This window comes from Ursus americanus, chromosome 17, assembly GCF_024610735.1.
Source record: "Ursus americanus isolate L20-20 chromosome 17, mUrsAme1.1.p, whole genome shotgun sequence".
NCBI lineage: Eukaryota > Metazoa > Chordata > Mammalia > Carnivora > Ursidae > Ursus > Ursus americanus.
Window position 1 is genome coordinate 16,662,921 of NC_142143.1, and position 23,734 is coordinate 16,686,654.

Genomic DNA, 23,734 nt, shown 5'->3' on the forward strand with positions numbered 1-23,734 from the left:
TATTATTAACTGTAGGTGGCTTCTTTAATTTGGCAACAACTAAGCTATCTAAAAGACTACTGAAAGCAAATCTTGTGTTGGGGCCTTATTCTCATAAATATGCACACACATTTTCCATTTCTTTTTCGTTTAAAAAAAATTTTAGGCCTACTGAAAAGTTAAAATATAGTATACTGGACACCTGTTTACCCCTCACCTAGATTCACCATTTAACATCTGCCACGTTTCTTTTCTTTTTCCCAAAACATTTCAAGTTGGCAGATCTCATGTCACTAAGCCCACAAATGCTTTAATATGCATCTGTTAAGAACCAAGACATCTAGGGGCGCCTGGGTGGCTTAGTTGTTAAGCGTCTGCCTTCAGCTCAGGGCGTGAACCCGGTGTTCTGGGATTGAGCCCCACATCAGGCTCCTCCGCTTGGAGCCTGCTTCTTCCTCTCCCACTCCCCCTGCCTCTGTTCCCTCTCTCACTGGCTGTCCCTCTCTCTGTCAAATAAATAAATAAAATCTTTAAAAAGAAAAAAAAAAACCGAACCAAAACATCTTCTTACAAAGCTACAATATATCATTACACCCCAAGATAAAATACAGTATTATCTGATATATATAAACTCCATTTCCCCCATTATCCCCCAAATGTTCTTTTTTCCCCTTATCTAAGATATGATTAAGGATTACCCACTGCATTTGGTTGTCAGGTCTCTTTAGTTTCCTAATCTAGAAGAGTCTCTTTGCCTTTTTTATCTTTTATGACATGTGACACTTTTTGAGTCTAGGCCAGCTGTTTCATAGAACTCTGAATGTCTCAGATGGTTTCCTCATAATAAATTCAGAGTACACCTTTCTGGCAAGAACACAACATGGGTACTTGCCATTACATTGCATCAGGAGGCCCCGTAATATCAGTGTGTCAACTGGTGATGCTATGTTTGATAACTTGGCAGAATACATCAATCTCTCTAAAGATAGTTTTCCCTTTTGTGATTATTAAGCAATCTGTGGGATAATCTTCTGATAGTGAGTGAATGCTCTGTTCTCCAAAACTGTTTTATTGATGATTTCTGCCTGGTTTCAAGCATTATAGTGGTGGTTGCAAAACAGTGATTTCTCCGTAGATCTTCTCATCTCCTCTGTATCTATTAGCTGGCATTCTTCTGGAACTTTCCCTCTGCCCTCACCTTTCTTATCATCACTAGGGCTCATGATTTTTTTTTTTATTCGATGTATTATAATCAATTTCTACCATTCTTTTTATTAATTAATTTATTTTTTGAGAGCGAGAGAGCATGCAAGCACACAAGTGGGGGAGGGGGAAAGGAGGAGAGAGAATCTTGAGCAGGCTCCCCACTGAGCTCGGAGCCTGACACGGGGCTTGATCCCACAACCCTAAGATCATAACCTGAGCCAAAATCAAGAGTGAGACACTCAACTGACTAAGCCACCCAGGCACCCCTACCATTATTCTTTTTGAGATTCAAATTGTCTCCACTTTGCCCAGAGGTACCCCTTCATGCCTGAGTCAAAAAACTGTTACAATTATTAATAACAAAATGTACAGTTTTCTAAATAATTTAACAATTCTACATGCCTCTCTCAAGTTTTAAATTGTGTTCCAAATTCGCCACTTAGTCTGTAGGTGTACACTGTCCAATAAGATAGCCATCAGTTATTTAAATTTAAATGAAATAAAATTTTAAACTCAGTTCCCTCATCCCATTAGCCCTACTTCAAGTGTTCAACAGTTGTATGTGGCCGTGGCTACTGGACCGGACAATGTGACTCTAGATTACATGAAATGAAGGACTGGTATTCTAGAACTGTGTTGGCAAACAAATATAAAAAAGTTAAACAGGTGAAATGAATTTTATTAATGACATATTTGGCATTCTTTTTATACTAAATCCTCAAAATTAGTTATATACTTTATGCTTTAGCACATTTCAGTGTGGACTAGTCACATTTCAGGTGCTCAACAGCCACAGTGGCTAGGGAATACTACATTAGCATGTTCCAGAAGTTCCTTTTTAGTGAAGTTGGAAAAAATCTCAGAATACTGTAGTCTTAAAAAAATTATAGCTCATAAACTGAGATTGTAACTTGTATAATAAAAACATAAAAACGTAAGTGTAAACATTACCTTCTAGTCTTCCCTTTATTTATTTATTTTTAAAGATTTTATTTATTTATTTTGACAGAGAGAGAGACAGCCAGCGAGAGAGGGAACACAAGCAGGGGGAGCGGGAGAGGAAGAAGCAGGCTCCTAGCGGAGGAGCCTGATATGGGGCTCGATCCCAGAACGCCGGGATCACGCCCTGAGCCGAAGGCAGACGCTTAATGACTGAGCCACTCAGGCGCCCCTAATCTTCCCTTTAAAATGTTTTTCTTAGAAACATACACTTTTTAAATCTCCAAAATTAGATTACCTTGCTGCCTTTAATGTTTCTTCTGCAAGACCTTCTTCTTTTACTAGTTCTTCAAAATTTACAATATCTTCAAGATCAGGCACAAATCTAAGAATTTGGGAAATAATTTTATTAAGTTAAATAAGCACAACTGACATAGATATGAAAGTGATATTGCAAGACTCTAAATTTTTCAACTATATATTTGGAAATAACTTTGCATTTCAGTTATATTATTAATATAACCAATTTAATTCCAAAATTGACTTTTAGATATGAATAATCAAATTTTAATACTTAAAGTCATGTAATCTTTAGAACCATTCACAAACTGTACTGATAAGTTAACTACAACGTTAAGAGAAATACAGATTTTCAAAGATCTGCTGTAGGTCTTAAAAGTCAAGAAAAAAAAACCAAACCAGAATTAATGGTTTTCTTCCATATTTTATCTCAAAATATATCAATAAGAAAAAACTTCTCTACAATATCATGTACGATAAAGATAAATTTAAATGACATAAATTTTTAAATGGCATAAGCAAGGTAAAAATGATGTTTGCATTCATACCTAATGGCATTGCTGCTACAGTGAAGTCCACCAGATCTTATCATCCGTATATAGCCCATAGCATTACCTTAAAAATGACACACAGGCACACACACAAATCAGATATTTATACAAATAATTCTAAACTCTAACAATCAGGAATATGGTCATATATAGCAAATTACAAATTTCACCACTCTTAAGCACCAAAGGATTCTTTTCTGTTTTACTTTAGTTCTTGCTCCATAAAAGTAAAACTTACATATTTGTGTGCCTAAAATATAAATATATTATACACAGCTATATCAAAAAATAAATGTGACTGACATTTGAGAAATGAATTCATTAAATGCGGACTACATTTTTAAAAAACAAACATTTTAAAATTACTGTGTCAGTAATTTCTTATCACACTGAGTGCCTCCCTCTCTCTTTCCTCCCCTCACCACCCCCATACACGCAACTGGAAATGATATCAAGAAATCTTTACTTGACACCTCCAAGTTATATCTCCAGCCTGGACTACTCCTCCAGGTGTTTTAATCCAATGCATATGCCTACATGACTATATTTCCTATCTCAGAAACAGACATGTCCATCCTTTCAACTGCTCAGGCAAAATGTCTTGAGGTCATCTCTGACTCCTTTCTTTCTTTCATACTGCGTATCTAATCAATGGGTAAATTATAATGGCTCTACCTTCAGAATGTAGCCAGAATCCCACCACTTTTCACATTCACAGCTATGACCTTAGTCCAACCACCACATCGCTAGCCCACACCTCTGCGATATGCAAAGACCTCCTGATCTCCCTCCTTCCACCTTCAGCATCCTGCTTCCCAATCTTTTATCTACATAGCAGCAGTGCTGGTGGTTCTTTTCAAACTAAGTTGGGACATATCCTTCCTCTTCTGAAATCTCTACAGTGGCTTTCCATCTCAGTAAAATCCAAATCTCTTATATGGTCAACAAAGCCCTGTGTGATCTTGTCCCTTGCTGCTCTTCTGATATTCTGATACTCAGGACTTTACTAACTCCTCCATTCCGGCCACTATTTCCCAAAAATGCTAAACAGACTCTGGACTTTGGCACTTACTGTCGCCTCTCTCTGATACGCTCTTTCCCTGAATACGCACACGGCTTATTCCCTGATGTTATTTAGGTCCCTGTTCAAATGTCACCTCCTTAGAGCTTTCCCTGAACATCACCGAACAGCACTGCCCAGAACCATTACATCTTACTCAGCACCTAACACTGACGTATTCTGTATCTTTTTGTCTCTCCCCTAACTGGCACGCAAAACCCATGACACAGCTTCTATTCTCATTGCTCCATCCCTAGAGCCAACATATGCTGGCACGTAGTAGGAATTCAATAATACAGTTGACCCTTGAACAATATACGAGTTAGGGGCGCTGAAGTCCCCAATACCCACATAGTTGAAAATCTGCATATAACTTTTGATTCCCCCAAAACTTAACTACTAATAGCCTACTATTAACTGGAAGCTTTAATTAATGACATAGTCAATTAACATTTTTGTATGCTATGTGTATTATATACTGTGCTCTTACCACAAAGCCAGAGAAAAGAAAATGTTATTAAGAAAATCATAAGAGAAAACACATTTACAGTACTGTACTGTATTCATCCCAAAAAATCTGCATATAAATGGACTTGCACAATTCAAACACATGTTGTTCAAGAGTCAACTGTACAGCTCAAATGAAGTGAAATTAGTTGAGAGAAAGAACAGACAAAAAAGCAAGAAGCAGTTAATATTTCACAATCATTACAGTAATACATGCTTTAGATACACTATCTCACCTACTGTTTTTAACAACTCTCAAAGTACTACTGTATCTATTTTAGGCTTATCCCAATATGAGAGATGATGTTAAAATGTTTCCCTAATATGCATCTTAGAAAAATAAAATATCTGGTTTCATTGCTTTCCTACAACTGGCAGGCCAATATCTGGCAGATCGAAATGTGGTAGTGAGAAGCACAGTTAAGAGGAACCCTCTGAAGCCAGACTTCTTGGATTCAATGGACTCTGCCACATTTTAGCAAGAAGATCTAGGTCAGGTTATAAACTTTGTATCTCAGGCTCTTCATCTGTTTAATTAAGCTCTACAAGGCAGAGATTTTGTTTAGTGCCATATATATCACCAGCACCTAGAAACGTTTGTTGTCCTCAATAAATACTTGTACAATGAATGAGTAGTAATGCTCATGGCATTACATGGCAGTTTTATACACGTTAGAACATATAAAGCACTCAGAACAGCCTTGGCACATAGTAAATGCTCAATCAATGTTAGTGGTGGTGGTGATTATGTCAGCAGGCAGGTTATTAGACAAAAGGACTCTTTCTTTTGCTCCCAACTCTGAGATTTCTTACTCTTTTTCTCAATATATTTAAAAGACTCAAAAACACATTACTATGCTTTACAAGGAGATAGAGAATTTATATTTTCTAAGAAGAGAATAAAGAATAAAATCCTGGAACGAAGTGAAAAGGATAATATTCACCAAATGTTGAATGCATCCTGGTGGCAACTGAGGTAACATTATTTTTATGTATTACACATACATTATGTATGTGTCTTTTGATGTATCCTGGGGAAAATGACTAGCACAACAAGCTCATAATTTAAGGATTATTTCATAAGACAAAATTATACCTTAAAAAGTATAAAAACATTAAATAAGTAACAGTGTAAGCAGTACTCACATGTGGAAAAAAACCTCTGACATCAGTATGTAAATAAATGAAGTTTTAAGTAACAATGCTTTAGAAAAACAGCTCTTCATCTGAGGTCCACGGACTCTAACTTGAAGCACCTGAACTCTGGTATAACAACATGGAAAACTACGTGTAGTATATGGTTCTGGGGGAAACCAATCCAGAGTTTTTATCCGATTCTCAAAAAGGGTTAATTAAGATCTATTGCTCTAGAAGTTTACAATCTATTATGATAGCAAATGTCTCTATGAAGAAAACTGTACTTCTGGGACAATACCTCATTATTAAATTTTTTAAAATAAAAAAACTATAAATGTAAAATTCTCAAAGTTCTTGTACTAATACATAATAGAAATGTCTAATATGTAAACCAACTAATTTATAAAACTTAAGCTAGTGTTCAGTGACTTCATTCCAGAACTAAATCTTTCCAATGTCTTCCCCACTAATAAATTTAAAGCCCCTTGAGAATGAAGGGTATCTCTATTCTCAGCATCTAGGAGAGTATCTGGTATAACAGATTCCTGGTAAATGTTTGATAAATGAATGAATCTCAGGAAGCATAATTTTACCAAACTGTAGTCAGTAAGAATTTACTAACTGCTTGGAGTCGACAACTGTGAAGAATATAAAACACCTTTGGACTTAAGATAAAAAGCCCAATTTCAGTCCAAGCACCATTATTTCTCTCTCTTTTTTCATCTTTAAGATGATGATTACATGTCTCTTACACAGGGTTTTTGTGAGGACATTACCAGAGATAATGTGTGTGTAAAGCTCAAATAAGTATAGTTTTGTTAATCTCTGATTATTAAATGTAGTTCTTACTTTTAAATATAATGTAACACGTTTCAGAAGACAAGTTCTACCTGTGAGGCAGGACAACTCAAGAAATTATATACAAATATGAAAGGATATATCACAGAAACTTATAATAGTCAATATTTCATCTTTAGTTAAACTTATTTGTAAGTGATGTAACTTATTTACTTATATTAATTAACTTTTCACATAAATTATTTTATACCTTTGCACGCACTTAGACTGTAACTTCAGGGAACCGCTTTTTTTTTTTTTAAGATTTTATTTATTTGACAGGAGAGAGAGAGAGAGAACACAAGCAGGGGGAGCAGCATGCAGAGGGACAGGGAGAAGCAGGCTCCCCGCTGAGCAAGGAGCCCCATTCAGGGCTCAATCCCAGGACCCTGGGATCATGACCTGAGCTGAAGGGAGACGCTTAACTACCTGAGCCACCAAGGAGCCCCAGGGAACTAGTTTTTAAAGCCCAAAGCAATGCCATGAATAGGGTAAGTACCTAATAAATAGTTACCAGCTCACTACTATGAGCATGATATTTGAGATGAGTTAAATATATTTTTAATTTAATTGAAGAAGTTTTATTCGGTATATATTGGTCCACAGTCTAACAATTATTTCTGTACCAACAGTCTAATCATACTTGAAAAACTTCTGGTAAGAACATTACTCTAGTGGAATAAAATTGATCTCAGACACTCACATATTAAGTTATTTATTTGTATGAGATATTTAAGGAAAAAGATTCTTGGAATTTGTATTTTATTTCCCAACTCTTTTATAATAACTTACCAATCTGGCTGATGAGTTGCCTGAACTGATCAAGGTAGCTTTGTCCCTCTGGGGTAATTCCAAGTTTTCTGATGCCTCGATTGAATTTTTCTGCTCTTTCAAAAGGATACTAAAGAGATAATTTAAAGATTACCTTTATTAAAAGATCCCTAATGCCTATAAAATGCCTATAAAATCAACCATGCTAATACCACTTGCCTTTCTAATTTTGTATTTCCATTGTGCTTAAAAAAAAATCACTCAAATCTAACGACAAAAAATGTATAGCACAAAAACTACCAATGTTCACAGTTAATATAAATTTCTTTTTGCCACTAGCTAAGGAAAATAATTATTAAAGTCATCAAATTTAAGTTTCCTACCACCATTATTAGTCTCCCAACATCCAACTACTCTATTAGACAGACAAAGAAACCAATCCGTTCTACAGACATTTCTCCAGAGACGTCCGACCACGCTCTTGTGGGTGGAACAGGTATTACATATATAAACACACTTCTTCCCAAACAACACACATGAGCTGGGCTAAAATTTCTAGTTGCCATCACCAATACAAAATGACTTTTCAAGTCTTAGCTGATTAAAAGAATTAGGAAATTACTCATTTTATATTAATAACAAATGAACACAATTCTTATAAACAATGATAATTTCTCTGAATACTAGTAATTTGTTCTAATAAAAAAGAGATAAATTCTCTACTGATAACTATAATCTGTAATTTTATTAGTTATTTTACTAGAATGTAATATTTTACTGCTGTGACACTGATGAGAACTACCAACTAGTTTACTAGAGGGTTGCAATTAGGTAATGCTTAAGGGTAATTAAAATAGTTCCGTATGTGGCAAATCAAATATAAAACCCATCTAATAAGCATGTTGGTTCTCTATCTGCATGGCTACAAGCCTCTATACTAGTACCACTTAGATTTCTCTTTATTATTGGAAAACTCGGCCCAGAGGGTGAAGGAAACAGCATTCTTATAAATTATGGATGGAAACATCAATTGGTGCAGTGTTTTTAGAGTGTGTAGCAACATGTATCACAATTTTAAATATTCATATTATGTGCCCTAGAAATTTCTCTTCCAGCAATTCACTTTTCAGAATTTTAATGGTCTCCAAATACACAGAGATAAATATGTAAGAATGTTACCTGCAGCACTGTTGATAACACCAAAAAATCAGAAAAACCTAAATGTATGAGATATAAGTTATGGTGTACATCTCTACTATCAACTGTGACAAGAATGAGGCAGACCTATATGTAGAGAGCTGTGATAAGCATACTGTAAAATAACCTGTGTAGTATTACCCCATTTTTGTTAGGAAAAAAAGCAGTATATGTAGGTGTAAATAGGTATGTTTATCACACAGACACCCAGAAGCATCACATTGAAATGTTAACAGCAACTGCCTCCAAAGAATGGAACTGGGAGGAAGAGAAGTAAGGGAAATCGTTTCGTTTATGCACTCTATATTGTTTAAACGTTTCAAAGTAAGCATGATTTGTTTCTGCGTTATTTAAAATAAATAAAGAAAAAGTAACACCTGGCTACACTGATCCTTATACTACAGAGCCTACAGAGAATGCAAAGAGTAAGAAATTATAAGGGGAAATAGAAGAAACTTGGAGGCCAGATCTAGGAGACATTATTGTGAAAAATAATGAAAAAAATGAAAAACCCACTACAGAGTCTCATAATGAACTTTAGCATAAACATCTGCTATACGCTCAATGGCTGAATCAAACTACTTTAAAAAGAATACGTGAAAATACCTTATGATCATTTTGGTCTTTGACTTCCCTGAAAAACCGAATATCTTTAATCAATCGAGATTTGATATGTTCATCATACATAAATTGGCTGAATATATAGAACTTCTTTTTCAAAAATTGGTAGGTGAAATTAACCTATAAAATTAAAATACAAAAAATTGGGCAAAGTTAATATAAAAATTAATCTCCAATCCATGTGACTGAATAACAGTTATCTACAAACTCTAATATGAGTTTCCATAAAGTCTAATATTTACAAAGTCTAATTCACACTGGAAATAATAAATGAAGTTTTTTTATTGCCCAAGTTTACAGAACTTTCTATAAGCTCCCCTTAAATATTTTAACTACACAAAAGGGAAACAAAAAAAAGAAAAATATTCTAATAGAAGAGCTGTAGTGAGAATCCAAAAAACCAGACTCAACACTCTAGTTTTTAAGTCATAAACCACAATCAGAAGTTTCTGTTCCTCCATTTGCAAGAACTACTTATTACTAATCTACTACTACTATTAGGTAATGCTTAAGGGTAATTAAAATAGTTCTGTATATGGCAGGATATAAGAAACGTGGTGCCCTTTGAACTTTCCTGAAGGAAGACATTCAATTATTTACCCAGGAATATTCTGAGCACCTCTTATGTGCAAGGCATGGTCTACCTGCTCTCATGTTAGACCTGGTGGTTGTCATCATGAAGTCTATATTCTAGCAGGAGTGACAGACATTTTAAACAAGTATATGTTAAATAAATTATTAAATCTCAACTGCTATAATTCATACAATGAGAAGTGCCAGTGCTTTGAGAATAATAAAAGGCCCTGACCTAGACTCAGAAAACCCTGAAAAAGTTGAATGTGAGCTGAGATTAAACCCATAATAATGTAAGATTACTTCTGACCTAGAGATGGAAGCCCTGCCCTAATTTTCATCTCCCCCACCTTCAAAAACCACTGTTTTGGCAAATATATGCCATTTTTAACAGTCTTCTTTACCCAGTTTTAGAAATGGGTGCTTTCTTGTAACTTTTCCTGTGGCTTAAACACTGCTCTTTTTATTTAGTTTTATTTTTTATTTAAATTCAATTAACATTAGCGTATATTAGTTTTAGAGGTAGAGTTCCGTGATTCATCAGTCTTATATAACACCCAGTGCTCATTACATCACGTGCCCTTCTTAATGTCCGTCACCCAGTTACCCCATCCCCCTACCTTCCTCCCCTCCAGCAGCCCTGTTTATTTCCTGTGATTAAGAGTCTCTTATGGCTTGTCTCCCTCTCTGAATTCATCTTGTTTCATTTTTCCCTCCCTTCCCCTATGATCCTCAAACACTGCTTTTTCTTGATCTCCGTACTAGTAGTCGTGTCAGTAGAAACAGTCTCTTCTTTATCCCTCCCACTCTTTTTTTTTTTTTTTTTAATGATTTTTTATTATATTATGTTAGTCACAGTACAGTACATCCCCGGTTTCCGATGTAAGGCTCAATGATTCATTAGTTCTGTATAACACCCAGTGCACCATGCAATACGTGCCCTCTTTACTACCCATCACCGGTCTATCCCATTCCCCCGCCCCCCTCCCCTCTGAAGTCCTCAGTTTGTTTCTCATAGTCCATAGTCTCTCATGTTTCATTCCCCCTTCTGATTACCCCCCCTTTCTTTATCCCTTTCTTCCCCTACTGATCATCCTAGTTCTTATGTTCCATAGATGAGAGAAATCATATGATAGTTGTCTTTCTCTGCTTGACTTATATCCCTCCCACTCTTAATAACCGGTAACTGCCAGCCTCTGATCTTGTCTCTTCTATATTCACTCAGTCATCACCAGACATCAAGAATGTACATTCACTAGTGTGATCAACTGATTAATGACTATATTCCGTGCTAGAGTCTAATCGAGAGCAGGAACTGTTTTTCTCACCATAGTGCCCAGCACAGTGCATCAGACAGGTAAAATACACACATAATTTTATCTACTACATGAATGAGTATCTGACAGATGAGGTCAAAGAAGAGTTTATTTATCCTGAAAAGTTCAGACATGACCTCTACCTGGATGACTCATTTTAAATTATACACTCTGTCTCATTTCTACATTGGTACCACTAAAACAGAACTCCAATCACATCTCCCATCAGGTCAAATACTTTACTGGCTCCTTCACCAAATAGTAAAATGATCCCTATTTGATTTCCAATTACATAACTCCTCCCTATTCCCTCACTTTCAAACATGCTTAATAATATTTTACTATTTAAGCATTCATATTCTTCATTAAGGAGAAATTAAGTGTACCCTGAAAACCATGTAAATTCAAAGACTGCTCTTGTCCACAGAAGAAAAAATAGCATACAAATTCAAGTGATTCCGTCAAGTGATGGAATGCCCACTTCTAAGATTCAAAATATTTTTGGTAAATTTCTTTTATGGATATCAAATAATTACTAGGTCCCCCCAAAAAAAGAGCACGACTGATGTTAAATACAATGCTATCGATGATTTGCTTGCAAAAGCAACTTTCAAAGAATATCAGACAATCCACACAGATACATATATTTATACAAATGTGCTCAAATCTCCAATGCTGTTTATAACGATGATCCTGAGATGGTAAGATATTCAAAAATGCCTTTTTGTATCACAGGGCTTCCATCACATCCAACACAGTTTTAGTGCCAGACATTTTTTTTTAAGTTATTTTTAAGTAATCTCTAGCCAACATGGGGCTCAAACTCACAAGCCCAAGATCAAGAGTCGCATGCTCCACCAACTAATCCAGCCAGGTGCCCCCCAGACATTTTAATTACAGCAACCAGAAGAATGGAAATTCAGGTATAATACAAACAAGCAGTAGTGTATGTTTACCAGAATATTCTATGAGAAAACTATCTGCCAAACTACCAAATTAAACAGGAGTCTATTATCAACCCAAACCCCAAAAAAGGTTCTTACTGTTGTATTCATGATTCCCGTGCCATGTGTTCTAATCGAATTAGCAATATGTCGAATGTTAATAGTGTTCAAATGTTTGTTATTGCTTGTTCGTTCAATAAAAATCTGCAAAGAAACAAACTTATGCTAAGTAACAACACAATCCATAGCAAACACTGGTCAGTTATACAAAGAAAATTTTACAATCTATTTCATTAGAGATAATTTAATTGGAAAGTCATTCAAGAGATAATATAATCAAATCAAAGGAATGAAAAGATGATCTCTAAACAACTATCTTCTGCTTTACTTCACTAGTTTTCACAAATGAGAATCAATTCTTTGCCCCTCAGCCCTCCTACTATACATCCACCCACATTTAAAAAGAATTCTAAAACCTACTCACCTGATTGTTGAGATTATAGAGGTATCGAGACACAAATATATGAATATTTCTCATAATTTCCAAAACATCCAAGCCCTACAAAACAATCCACACAGTTCTATTATTATTGAAAACAGAATTGTATCAATATAGTGACTTACTACCGAAGTTTTTAAATTACTTTAAAAAACAACTATACAAAAGGAATGACCAAAGGCTAAGGAGCCTTCTAACTGCTACAATTAGGACTATCTCCTTGGGGAAACCTGGCTGTTTGTTATCGTATCCCTTTCGTAAAGACAAGAACAGTTATGTTTAAAATTTCATGACTCAATCATTTCCCCACCATTCTTGAGAATATTTCTGTTTGTCTTCCTAAAGATCTTCTGTATATGTTTTGCTAAATAAACTAATGGCCAGATTCTAAAAGGTAGTCAGGATATGTGGTGATATATATAAAATACATATATTTTTCAGGCACTGTGCAAGGTTCTTTATATGTAAGTCTCAAAAAAAAAAATGAGGTATTAGTCTTCTAAATTTCACAACTGAGGAAAATGAAGCTAAAGGAGTTCTCCAAGGTCAAACAGCTAGGAAGAGGCAGACCCCAGGAATTTTTAGAAAATCTAATTCCAAATCCTTATGCTTCTTTTAATTATACTAGACCACCTTTAACATATAAGTTACCTATGAAGAATCCCTCATTTTTCAGTTATTACTCTAATGCCTAATGGTATCATATAAATTGTCCCATAGTTTTTCTAACTGGGGCTCAAAGGACCATCACAATACCCATTAACGTTTTTATTATCGTTTTTCTCACATTTCAACCTAAAAATCTGTTTACTCACTTTTTCTCCTACTATGATATAAGTACATGAGCTGAAATTTTTTCTATTTATTTTTATATCCCAACACATAGTTCAGTGCCTAATATCTTTTCAGTAAAAACTAGATGTATAAATGAATGAAAGGATATACAAATTGATTCTGGAAATGCAGTAGGATGGAGGAAAAATGATGATCCTCAAATTTTAGAACTGAATAAATGTTTTTGGATAAATATTATTTCTGGTTTTTCTTAGAAAAAATACATGCAAATTAACAGAAAAAATAAACTTTCGTACTCATGAGATAATAGCATATTGTAAATTAGCTCACTGAATTAGAAAAGCTAAATGCTTCTAGGCACCATCATTTTAAGAATATATTTATAATCACATACATTTCACCATTTTTTCCTAAGACATTAAAGCTTATATGTTATATCTAGGTTTAAAATCCTTAGCTATGATCTTGACTAAACTTTTTACAATTCTGCACAAGTCACCTCACAATCCCAATGTTTCTGAAACACTGTATCTAAATCTATTCAGATTTCAGATGTTCAACAAAAGGCAGAGTGTAAACAGGAAGCCTGTCGTAAATTATTCATAAAGCAAATTAGCACCATCTAATTTTTTATTCTTGTCAAGTATAGTTTTTATAGCAAATATTTTCTTGAGATATAAACACATGCTAACATGGAACACATCAAAAACTAAGGATGTACTGTATGGTGTCTAACATAACATAGTAAAAAATAAAAAAAAAAAACAACACATGCTAAATAAAGTAAAAAGAAAAAAAAAAGACTGCTTAGAGAAACACTAACTGTCATGCTACAAACACACTATGCTAAAAACACTTAACACTATACCTGTTCCAAAGTCTGACTAGGAAGATGAGCCTCTGTCATAACCAATCCATAACGCTGGGTAGCTAAATTTCTCATTTCGCTGTAAGTGGCCCAGTCATGAAGAGCTACTGTTGTTAGATTGTAGAAGGTCTTGTCTAGGTAGTGAGTTACATAAGCTGCCAAAAAAACAAAAAACAAATAAAAAACTTTTTGATTCATGAAAAGTAGAAAAGAGAAATGAAACTTTGGGAAACTTGTCTTTGAACATTAAATCCCTTCCTTTAAAATAAAGTAACTAGGAAAATCAAAATGAAGAGACAAAAAGGAATTAAAGAATAAGAATAAATGGATAACACAAAAATACCCTCAAAGTATTGTTTTTGTTATTCTTTAATAGTTAAGGGCCAACAGATATAAATATGACTTTAAGAAGGAAAGCAAAACACTCACCTCGAATGTCAATGAAACGATTGAAAAATCGAATTGGATTCAAAGAGAAAAAAAGGGCCAGGTCTTTCATGCCAACTTTGAAAGGGTTTCGGTCATCCAGCTTTAAATGAGTGTGCACAGAAAGTCGCAGATCCTTCTCTATTTCCTTGCATAATTTGTCCAGTAAATGCTATTCACAAAATAATTGATATCTTAATTTTTCAAAATGATATTCCAATTGCATTGTTCCTCTAAGGCGCCTATGTTCTGACCATTAAGAGTTTTATAATCAGTGCAATGATGAAGAAATTTGTCAAACTGGTTTAAAAGTCTAAATAAGCTATGGTAAAATATTATTTTTACTGGCAAAGTGAAAATTACTTTGTTTTCCGTTTTATTTTTTCTTAAGATTTTTATTTTTAAGTAATCTCTACTCCAAATGTGGGGCTTGAACCCACAACCCCGAGATCAAGCTTCACACACTCCACGGACTGAGCCAGGCAGGCACTCCTGCTCCCCATTTTAAACCAATGATTTTTTTAGGACTCCTGGATGGCTTAGTCGAAAGCGTCTGCTTTTGGCTGTCATGATCCCTGGGTCCTGGGATGAAGTCCTACATCAGGTTCCTTGCTCAGTGGGGAGTCTGCTTCTCTATCCGCCTACAGCTCCCCCTGCTTGTGCTCTCTCTCTCTGACAAATGAAAAAAAATCTTTTAAAAAAATAAATTAAAAAAAAACAAGATGATTTTTTGACCAGGGAGCAGTTAGATAAATTCTAAGTTTTTATTTTCATTAATACTTAAAACCCTTGAAAAGAACTTCAAAAGCTAATGTCTGATCACTTCCTTATAAGGAACATGAATATATAATATAAAGTATAACATTTATGGAGACCAGTAACTAAGAAGGAAAGGTCCTGAGAATTAGAAAGAGAAGAAATTTTTTAAAGGCCTCCTTATAGGGGTGCCTGAGTGACTCAGTCAGTTGGGCATCTGACTCTTGATTTTGGCTTGGGTCGTGATCTTGGGGTTGTGGGATCAAGTGCCATGTTGGGCTCCATGCTCAGCAGGGAGTCTGCCTGGGATCCTTTCTCTCACTTTCCATCTGCCCCTCCCGCCTCATTCTCTAATAAATAAATAAAATCTTTAAAAAAAAAAAAAAGCCTCCTTATTACAATAACCATTTTTTTAAAAAATCACAAAATTCACAGCACTAAAGCTAATGAAATTTATCATTTTTTCTGGTCTACCATAAAGTTCTAAATACTGGTCAGACACGTACGTTATTTTTAAGTAAAAATAGTTAATAAAAGAAATTATATAAAATTTTTCACAATTTTATCAAACCTGAATATCATTTATATTGTGAAGCTTATCATTTGTAATCTCTCCCTCCATATAACATGAAAATTTAAAGATATCACTGTTTATAATATGCATTCCATTAAAACAGAAGGTATATACTACACTGCATTTGAATTGTTACACAAATTTTTTAAATTTAGAAAATTTAAATAAACAAAATTTTAGTCAGTGATGCTCCAAATAATTCAGTAAAATATAAGTAGTTAAGTTGCAATAACTGCATTAGCAGCACTCAATTTTCAAACCAATTTTGCATTTGCATTCTTCTAATAAACAGAACTTTAAATTCGAATCTGTTTACTAAAGTGAAAAAATTTTCCAAATTTCTAGTCTGAATTTCTACATAAAAATTGGGAATTAGGGGTGCCTAGGTGGCTCGGTCAGGTGAGTATCGACTCTTGATTTTGGCTCTGGTGGCGATCTCAGGGTCTTGAGATTGAACCCCGCCTTGGGCTCTGCACTCAGCGCAGAGTCTGCTTGTCCCTCTCCATCCCCCTGCTTGTGCTCTCTCTCTCAAATAAATACATAAAAAATCCTTTTTTAAAAATTAGGAATTAAAAGGCCAATTTAGCAAAATAGTGATACTATAACTAAAAAGAAATCCTTTGTTCTAGACAGTGATCCATAAATAATAATTTATGTCATGACTTATATATAAAATGAATATATAATATAAATGAAAGCCTGCTTCAATCCATAAAGTTTTTCCAAACATTGAAAAACTTAAAACATGTATTTGGAATGCAATCTCGAATATGATGTTACCTCATTCAAAATTTCCATAACTTCTTTGTCATAGCAATCCAGAAGTATCTCATAAGACTCTAAATGCCTTGCATGCATCATGGCAGGTACACAGTCCCGTAAAGCACTGAACATGTACTAAGAAGAAAATTAGAATGTTCATGAATTTAGAAAAACCAGAGTTATAATTAAGAAATATCACAAAGGGAAAAAAAAAAAAAAAAAGGAGTATCACAAAGGTTAATTATCTATCTTTAAAGACAAAATCTCAATCTGAAGGGTTTTTTTACACGTCTGTCTTACTTTCCTAAATAAGAGCCAGATTTTATTCTCTAAAGCAAATACTTTAAATCAAAAAAAAATTCACATTCACTTATGCTTTCTTGTCTTGAGCATTCAAATACTTATTTCCATAGGGAAACAGATCTGAATAACATATACCTTGCTGAAGAGTAAATGTCAGACTATTGTGACATAAACTAAAAGCAAGTGAAATGAGAATGATCAGGAGTATGAGTAAAAAAGTTAATTCATTAACATTAATATCAAATTTAACTAGACTAAATGCTTATTAAATATGCACAGCATTGTAAAAACATTAGCAATTTTTAAATGATTTATTAAGTCAAATGAATGTATATAAAACTAATTAGAATGGTTTGTATGGCAACTAAAAATGATGGATTATTTTTTACATTATTCTTCACTTACGTGTAATCTGGCTGCATCAACGGCATTTTCATATACATCATCTAAATAAATTGGGAAGACAGCTCGATGCCAGTATAAAAAACAACAGTCACATTGTGTTTGGACTCTACAATGTAAAGTAGTAGTTAGTGGTAGCAAAACTGAAGTACCCCCCCACCCCAAAAATAACGAAAAGAACAACATTCTATACCATAATGGTAAGAGTTCAGTCTTACCCATTTTTTATTCCCTATATCACATCACCCAAAATTAGTACAGAAAAGCCACAAAATAAATATTTTTCAGATTGAACAAGGATAACAAAACACTCCAATTATGTCAGAATTATATGCTTTAGTTCTAAAACATACTTGAAAAACGATATATATAACTTTTAAATAGTTACAATTTTCAATATTATTTGGTATGAGTGAACTTACAGTATTTGTACCATATGCACCATTTTACCGGACTCAAAGTTGAAAAGCAGAACCTTTTTAAAAATTGTGACCAAAAAAAAAAAACAAACAACACACACACACACACACAAAACCCCAAAACAAAACCAAAAACCCAGTTACACTTAACCTGTCTATAATCTCGGCCAAGTGACTATTTCACACCATTCTGTAGCAATAAAATGATTATCTTATAGTGAAGAAGGCTATTTCTTCCAAAGATAGAAAGCTAAATGCTACGAACTACAAAAGTCTCAGCTTCTCAGAACAAAAACAATAAGTTTTAAATGAGTTAAAACATTAAGTTTCAGGGGCGCCTGGGTGGCACAGCGGTTAAGTGTCTGCCTTCGGCTCAGGGCGTGATCCCGGCGTTCTGGGATCGAGCCCCACATCAGGCTCCTCCGCTATGAGCCTGCTTCTTCCTCTCCCACTCCCCCTGCTTGTGTTCCCTCTCTCGCTGGCTGTCTCTCTGTCAAATAAATAAATAAAATCTTAAAAAAAATAAAACATTAAGTTTCAAACATTACGCATTAAACAAAAACTGTGCTGTAACCTTAATTCACCTGGGAATCAAAATTCAGAAGACCCATTTTCCCTTCAAAAAACGTATTGCTTCCTCAATAAAAAGAAAATAATAAAGTCATGAGGGGCTTCCAAAAACTAATTCATTTGAGTGAATTCCAACTCACGTATCAAAATAAAATTACAGAATGTGACACGTGACATGAATCTCTAAGTCTCTCACAAACAGATGAAACCTTGTTATAAAGCAGCAATTTTAAAAGTCCACTAGGCTAGTGGACAATCACAGAAATCACAATATGTATCAGGGTCTAGCAGATGCTCTAGGGGTAGCAGGACATGTTCTCATGGGCGTTCTTCCAGAAGCCACTTCCTTACTGCAAAACTAAAGAAATACGATCCCTAGTCACAGTCTCATTTTGGTCAGGCTAAAGGAGTGACAAGGAGGAACTAATGGTCTATCTAGGTTATATTTCTTCCCTTGCTATGCTAAATAAAAAACCAATGTTTCTATTAGCCTTATCTTTTGAGTAGCATTACATATCCCTACTTACCTTTCTCTAAGCTCACTGATAAGATCCAGCTTCTTCATGACTACTTGCAGTGGAAAGAGTTCTTCATCTTTAAATGTTTTCTTTCAGAAAGGGGAAAGAATGACAGAGAAGTTGCAAAATAAGGACAGATTTCTTAGGTCAATCACAAGGGAACTGTGAAATTTCTGATCTCATTTTCCCTCCGTACTTAATAGCAATACACTTACCATTTGTGTGCCGACACTTAGCGCCAAAGAAACAATAAGTCGTCGTTGCCTTGTGCTTGGTCCATTTAGAGTGTTTTCAGCCAAAACTAAGGCAGAGAGCACATCAAGACGCTGTTCGCTGTATTTTTTGTCAGAAATTACTCTTTTCTAAAAGATAAAAGGAGAGAACAAGAAATAACAGCTTTATTTTTGAATCAATAACAAAAGACCAGAAGAAAAACTTCAGGGTAATCTTTGCCGTGATTCAGTTGAAGAGAGCTTAGACAAATGCTTTCCCTGTTCAGCTTTTTCTGATGTTATGTGCTTTACTTCTAGAACATTACCATTTAATGTTGTCAGGGACAGCAAACGTTTTAAGCATCTTCTTAAATTTCCATATTAGGCTTTTTGAGAGGCAGTTCAAGATAACAGCGGAGCACACATTCTAAAATTTCTATATTAATTTAATAAGGAAATTATTTCTTTAAAGAAGAGGCGTATTTTAAAACTACACACACTGTCATTTTTTAAAAAAGATTTTATTTATTTGTTTGAGAGAGAGAATAAGAGAACACAAACAGGGTGAGTAGCAGAGGGAGAGGGAGAAGCAGACTCCCCACTGAAGCCTGATGCAGGGCTCAGTCCCAGGACCCTAGGATCATGACTGAGCCAAAGGCAGACACTTAACAGACTGAGCCACCCAGGTGCCCCCACAATCTCATTTTTTAATAGAGGACTGTTAATGTAGTCCATGCTGCAAGTTCAGAGTTAAGACAACCCTGATCGCTTTAAGTAACAATCATAAAATACCATGGAGAAAAAGGGCCAAGAATTATTATGTTTGAAGGTATGGAGTAAACAGACTAAACAAAAAAAACACATATAAAACAACAGAAGAGCAAACTAAAAAGATAAAAATGATTCTGAATACATAATAAACTTCATACCTTGGCCACAGAAATAGAATTAAGAGCCTGATGTTGAAGGTGCTGTGTTATATGTGAGACCGAATCAGCCACAACCATGCTTCTTCTGTAGAACATATGCTCTATTGCCTAAAAAGAACCACAAGTAATGTTGTGAAAATCAACTTAAAACTTTTAGGCAAATTATAGAATATCTTGAAGACCTTGGGTTAGGTAAGGAATTTGTAAATGAGATCCAAAAGCACTGTGATATAGAGTAAGATTGGCAAATTCAACTACATTAAAATTTAAGAATTTCTGTTCATCGAAAGCCACTATTAAAAAAATAAAAAGGCAAGCCAAAGTATGAGAAAATACTTGCCACACACAAGGGTTTAGTCCTCAGAATAAATGACTGAATGGAATATTTTTAATGGCAAATAATTTAATAGAAAACTGAACAAAAGAACTGATTTTTCACAAAAGAAAACAGTTAAAACACTTGAAAAAGACCCCATCGTCAATAATCAGGGAAATAAACACTACGAATAAAATCATTCACCTCCTACCAAAAATTTGCCTCCCACCAAAAGAAAAAAAGCCAGATAATATCAATGTTGGCCAGTTAGGGAACCACGGGAAGTCTAGTCCATCGGGGAGGTATGTAAACTGACTGACAGAACAACTATAGGAAATAATCTGGCATCCTCTTGAAAAGCTGAACACGTACACAACACACAACCCAGCAATCCACCAGTAGACACGTCATGTCTCAGAAAAACTCTTGCGCAACTACACCAAGAAACATATGCAAGAACGGCAACTTTATTTATAATAGCAACAACTGGAAAACCACCCAAAGGTCTAAGGAAAACTACACAGGAAAGCTACACAGCAATGAAAATGAATGAAGGACAGCTACTCATCCCAACATGTTCAAATACAAAATTCTGAGTTTAAAAAAAAAGCAAGTCAAAATATATGAAGTATTACTTCATTAATGTAAACTTCAAGAACATATATAACTAAACAATGAATGGTTTATAGATTCATCCATATCTGGTAAACTAAAAAGAAAACGAGGAAATGGTAAGAATAAAATTCAAGACAATGGTTTCCTCTAAGGGAGAGGGATGAAATGTAATCAGAATGGGATAGCACAGGGGGTTTGAGAAAATACTGATATCTCTTAAACGGGATGGTGTGTTTTTAAGTGTCTATGATTTTTTAAAATTATGTGTATTAAATATATATGCATAAATACATATATATACACATTTCTGTATTTATAATTCATAAATATGGGAGACATATCTAGAAAAATGTTATGGCTAATGTCAGAGAAATTACTGTCTGTGCTCTCTTCTAGGATTTTTATGGTTTCAGGTCTCATATTTAGGTCTTTAATCCAGTTTGACTTTATTTTTGTGTATGGCATCAGAAAGTGGTCCAGTTTCATTCTTTACATGTAGCTGTCCAGTTTTCCCAGCACCATTTATTAAAGAGACTGTTTCCCCACTGTATATTCTTGCCTCTTTCATCATAACTGACCATATAATTGGGGGTTTATTTCTGGAGTCCCCATTTGGTTCCACTGATCTATGTGTCAATTTTTGTGCCAGGTCATACTCTTTTATAATTCAGACAACATGCTTAAAACTTCCACGAGTAAAACTTTACTAATACTTAAGCTAACCTTTTCATTTTCCTTATTCTCTCTCTCACTACATGCTAATTATTAATAAAGTTTAAATATATGGGCCATTCATAAAGTTACTCAGAAATTTCTTTCAATGGCTAGTTTCTTTGGCCAAAAGAGAAACAAGTACACTTCCCCACAATTTTTTATTCTCATAACCAAGAAGTCAAATATTACAAGACCACCTTAATTTAAGCACAGGTCAATTCTCAATTATAATGGCAAGTAAAATAATTTTAAACCTACCTTGAGAAGTTCAACAAGCCTGCATAATGCCTTAACTGAGGTTTTGGTCATTGGCTTTTGCATCGACATGTAGAGATTCATTGTGGTTTTTATAATGGTACTAATACTGTATGCATATAAGAAGCCCTATAAAAAAATAAAACATTGATTATAATCACAAGAAAAAGTTTCATTTCTTCAACATTTCATTCTCTATGTAACAATTATTACTCAACTTCCCAATAACTATTGTTTGTAAACTTCATTTTACAGTCAGCTCTTGAGATTTTTAAATACTTTTCCTCATACAATATACACATGATGGTGAAGTTTCAAAGCAAACCTTAAAAGTGTATTTAACCTATTACATACCATAAGTTTAGTACTGTTGAAACTATGGTATATAATCACAGTTAAAGAATCTTCCCATTAAAAAATCAAACCCTTCAGAGAAATGATCTGAATGTCAGGAAGATATCTATTCATCCTATCTTACCTGCCAGACAAGAGTATAAAGACTCCTATCTGTTGCAGACAAAAGCTAAGGACTCCAAGGAACTAGGAATTGAAAAATGAGAAGGAGAAGGAAAGCTACTCTCTGGCAAATACACATATCGAAAGGTATTTCTTACTTCCAAGCCAATACCCCCTTTCCTTTTCACCAAGGCCAATCACCACTACCCATCTGCTACCATGTCCCCTGCCTATGTTGATGCTAATCAGACTTTTTCTCCTTCTGGCCCAATAAGAATAGATTTCTCTACCCTTCTATTAGCAAAGGAGGAACACAGGTCTTGTGAGGTTTAAAAAATATTTTGAGCGCTAGCAAACCCAGGAAAATGGGATGGAATAAGAAAACAGGAAAAAGGATCTTATCTCTCAGATATATTCTCATTTAGATCTAAAAAACCACACAGACACATAATAATAAAGATTCCTTGAGTTTATAAAGGACCAAAAAAAGATACACGTATAGCTTAGAGATGAACCTGAACTACACTCTTGTGGCTATATCCGAGGAGCTGGGCAGAAACCGTAAGGCAGTGATTCTCAACTTTCTTTCTTTTCCTCTACCATATGTGAGAGACAAAGTACTCTCCCATTAGTGTAACAGTAATTCAGTAAAGGAATGACAGTCAATGTGGGTGGGAAGGAGGAGTTTCTCTGAACCAACATTATAGCTCTGGGATAAACAGATGTGCTAAATTAAAGAATAAGAAATGAGAGAGAAGGTAGCATCCTAAGAAAGGTGACAGACAATAAGACTAAAGCTTGGGGCATACACACAGCAAAGAGCCCCAAGTCTTACCTTGTCAGCTACAGGACTATTACACCAGACTCTGCCCTAGCACAGCACTTCAAAAAGTTAAAAAGCAGAAACAAGGAACAGCAAAAGTGTAACTCTAAGGCAGGGAGAAAAAGGGAGATTCTTTTTGGAGAGGTAATAGAGGAGAAAGAACTCATGGGTTGATACCACACCATTCCCAGATGGTCATTAATTTGTGAAAGATATATATGAAGGATGTCTTTTAAAAACCTAAATGGCGAGGGGAGAAGTCTAGGGTCTGTTTCTGTTAATGGCAGAATAAATAATTTGGACCAGTCTTCCTACAAAAACCACTAGCAAATCTGGGCAAAACATTTTTTAAAATCTCTTAGAAGGCATCAAAGAACTACCACAAATGTAAGGAAACATAAGACCAAAATCTAGAAGACGGAAACCCAGAGAAGTGAGCCTGGCATATGTGGCTGCTTTCCCTTAAGAGGCAACTGCCCATTCTAAAAGCAAATAAAGACAGAAGCCAAACATTATCTTTCAACATCTCACAGAAAGGAAAGGGGGATAAAAATAGGAATTCATGGCCCATCAAAGAGGGATGG

General features: G+C 34.8%; 1 protein-coding gene across 1 annotated transcript in view; it reads right to left on the bottom strand.

Moving 5' to 3' along the window:
• Positions 1–23,734, bottom strand: part of WASHC4 (WASH complex subunit 4) — a 57,919-nt gene that overhangs the window by 9,854 nt on the left and 24,331 nt on the right. The window contains exons 15-28 of the mRNA XM_045779971.2: positions 21,875–22,000; positions 19,972–20,079; positions 19,046–19,192; positions 18,840–18,919; positions 17,327–17,432; positions 16,637–16,753; positions 14,530–14,698; positions 14,101–14,255; positions 12,423–12,497; positions 12,038–12,142; positions 9,091–9,225; positions 7,309–7,417; positions 2,973–3,039; positions 2,423–2,509 (exon numbers count right to left, since the gene is read on the bottom strand). Of these exons, the coding sequence (XP_045635927.2) occupies positions 2,423–2,509; positions 2,973–3,039; positions 7,309–7,417; positions 9,091–9,225; positions 12,038–12,142; positions 12,423–12,497; positions 14,101–14,255; positions 14,530–14,698; positions 16,637–16,753; positions 17,327–17,432; positions 18,840–18,919; positions 19,046–19,192; positions 19,972–20,079; positions 21,875–22,000 (1,586 nt within the window). The remainder of the gene's footprint in view (positions 1–2,422; positions 2,510–2,972; positions 3,040–7,308; positions 7,418–9,090; positions 9,226–12,037; positions 12,143–12,422; positions 12,498–14,100; positions 14,256–14,529; positions 14,699–16,636; positions 16,754–17,326; positions 17,433–18,839; positions 18,920–19,045; positions 19,193–19,971; positions 20,080–21,874; positions 22,001–23,734) is intronic.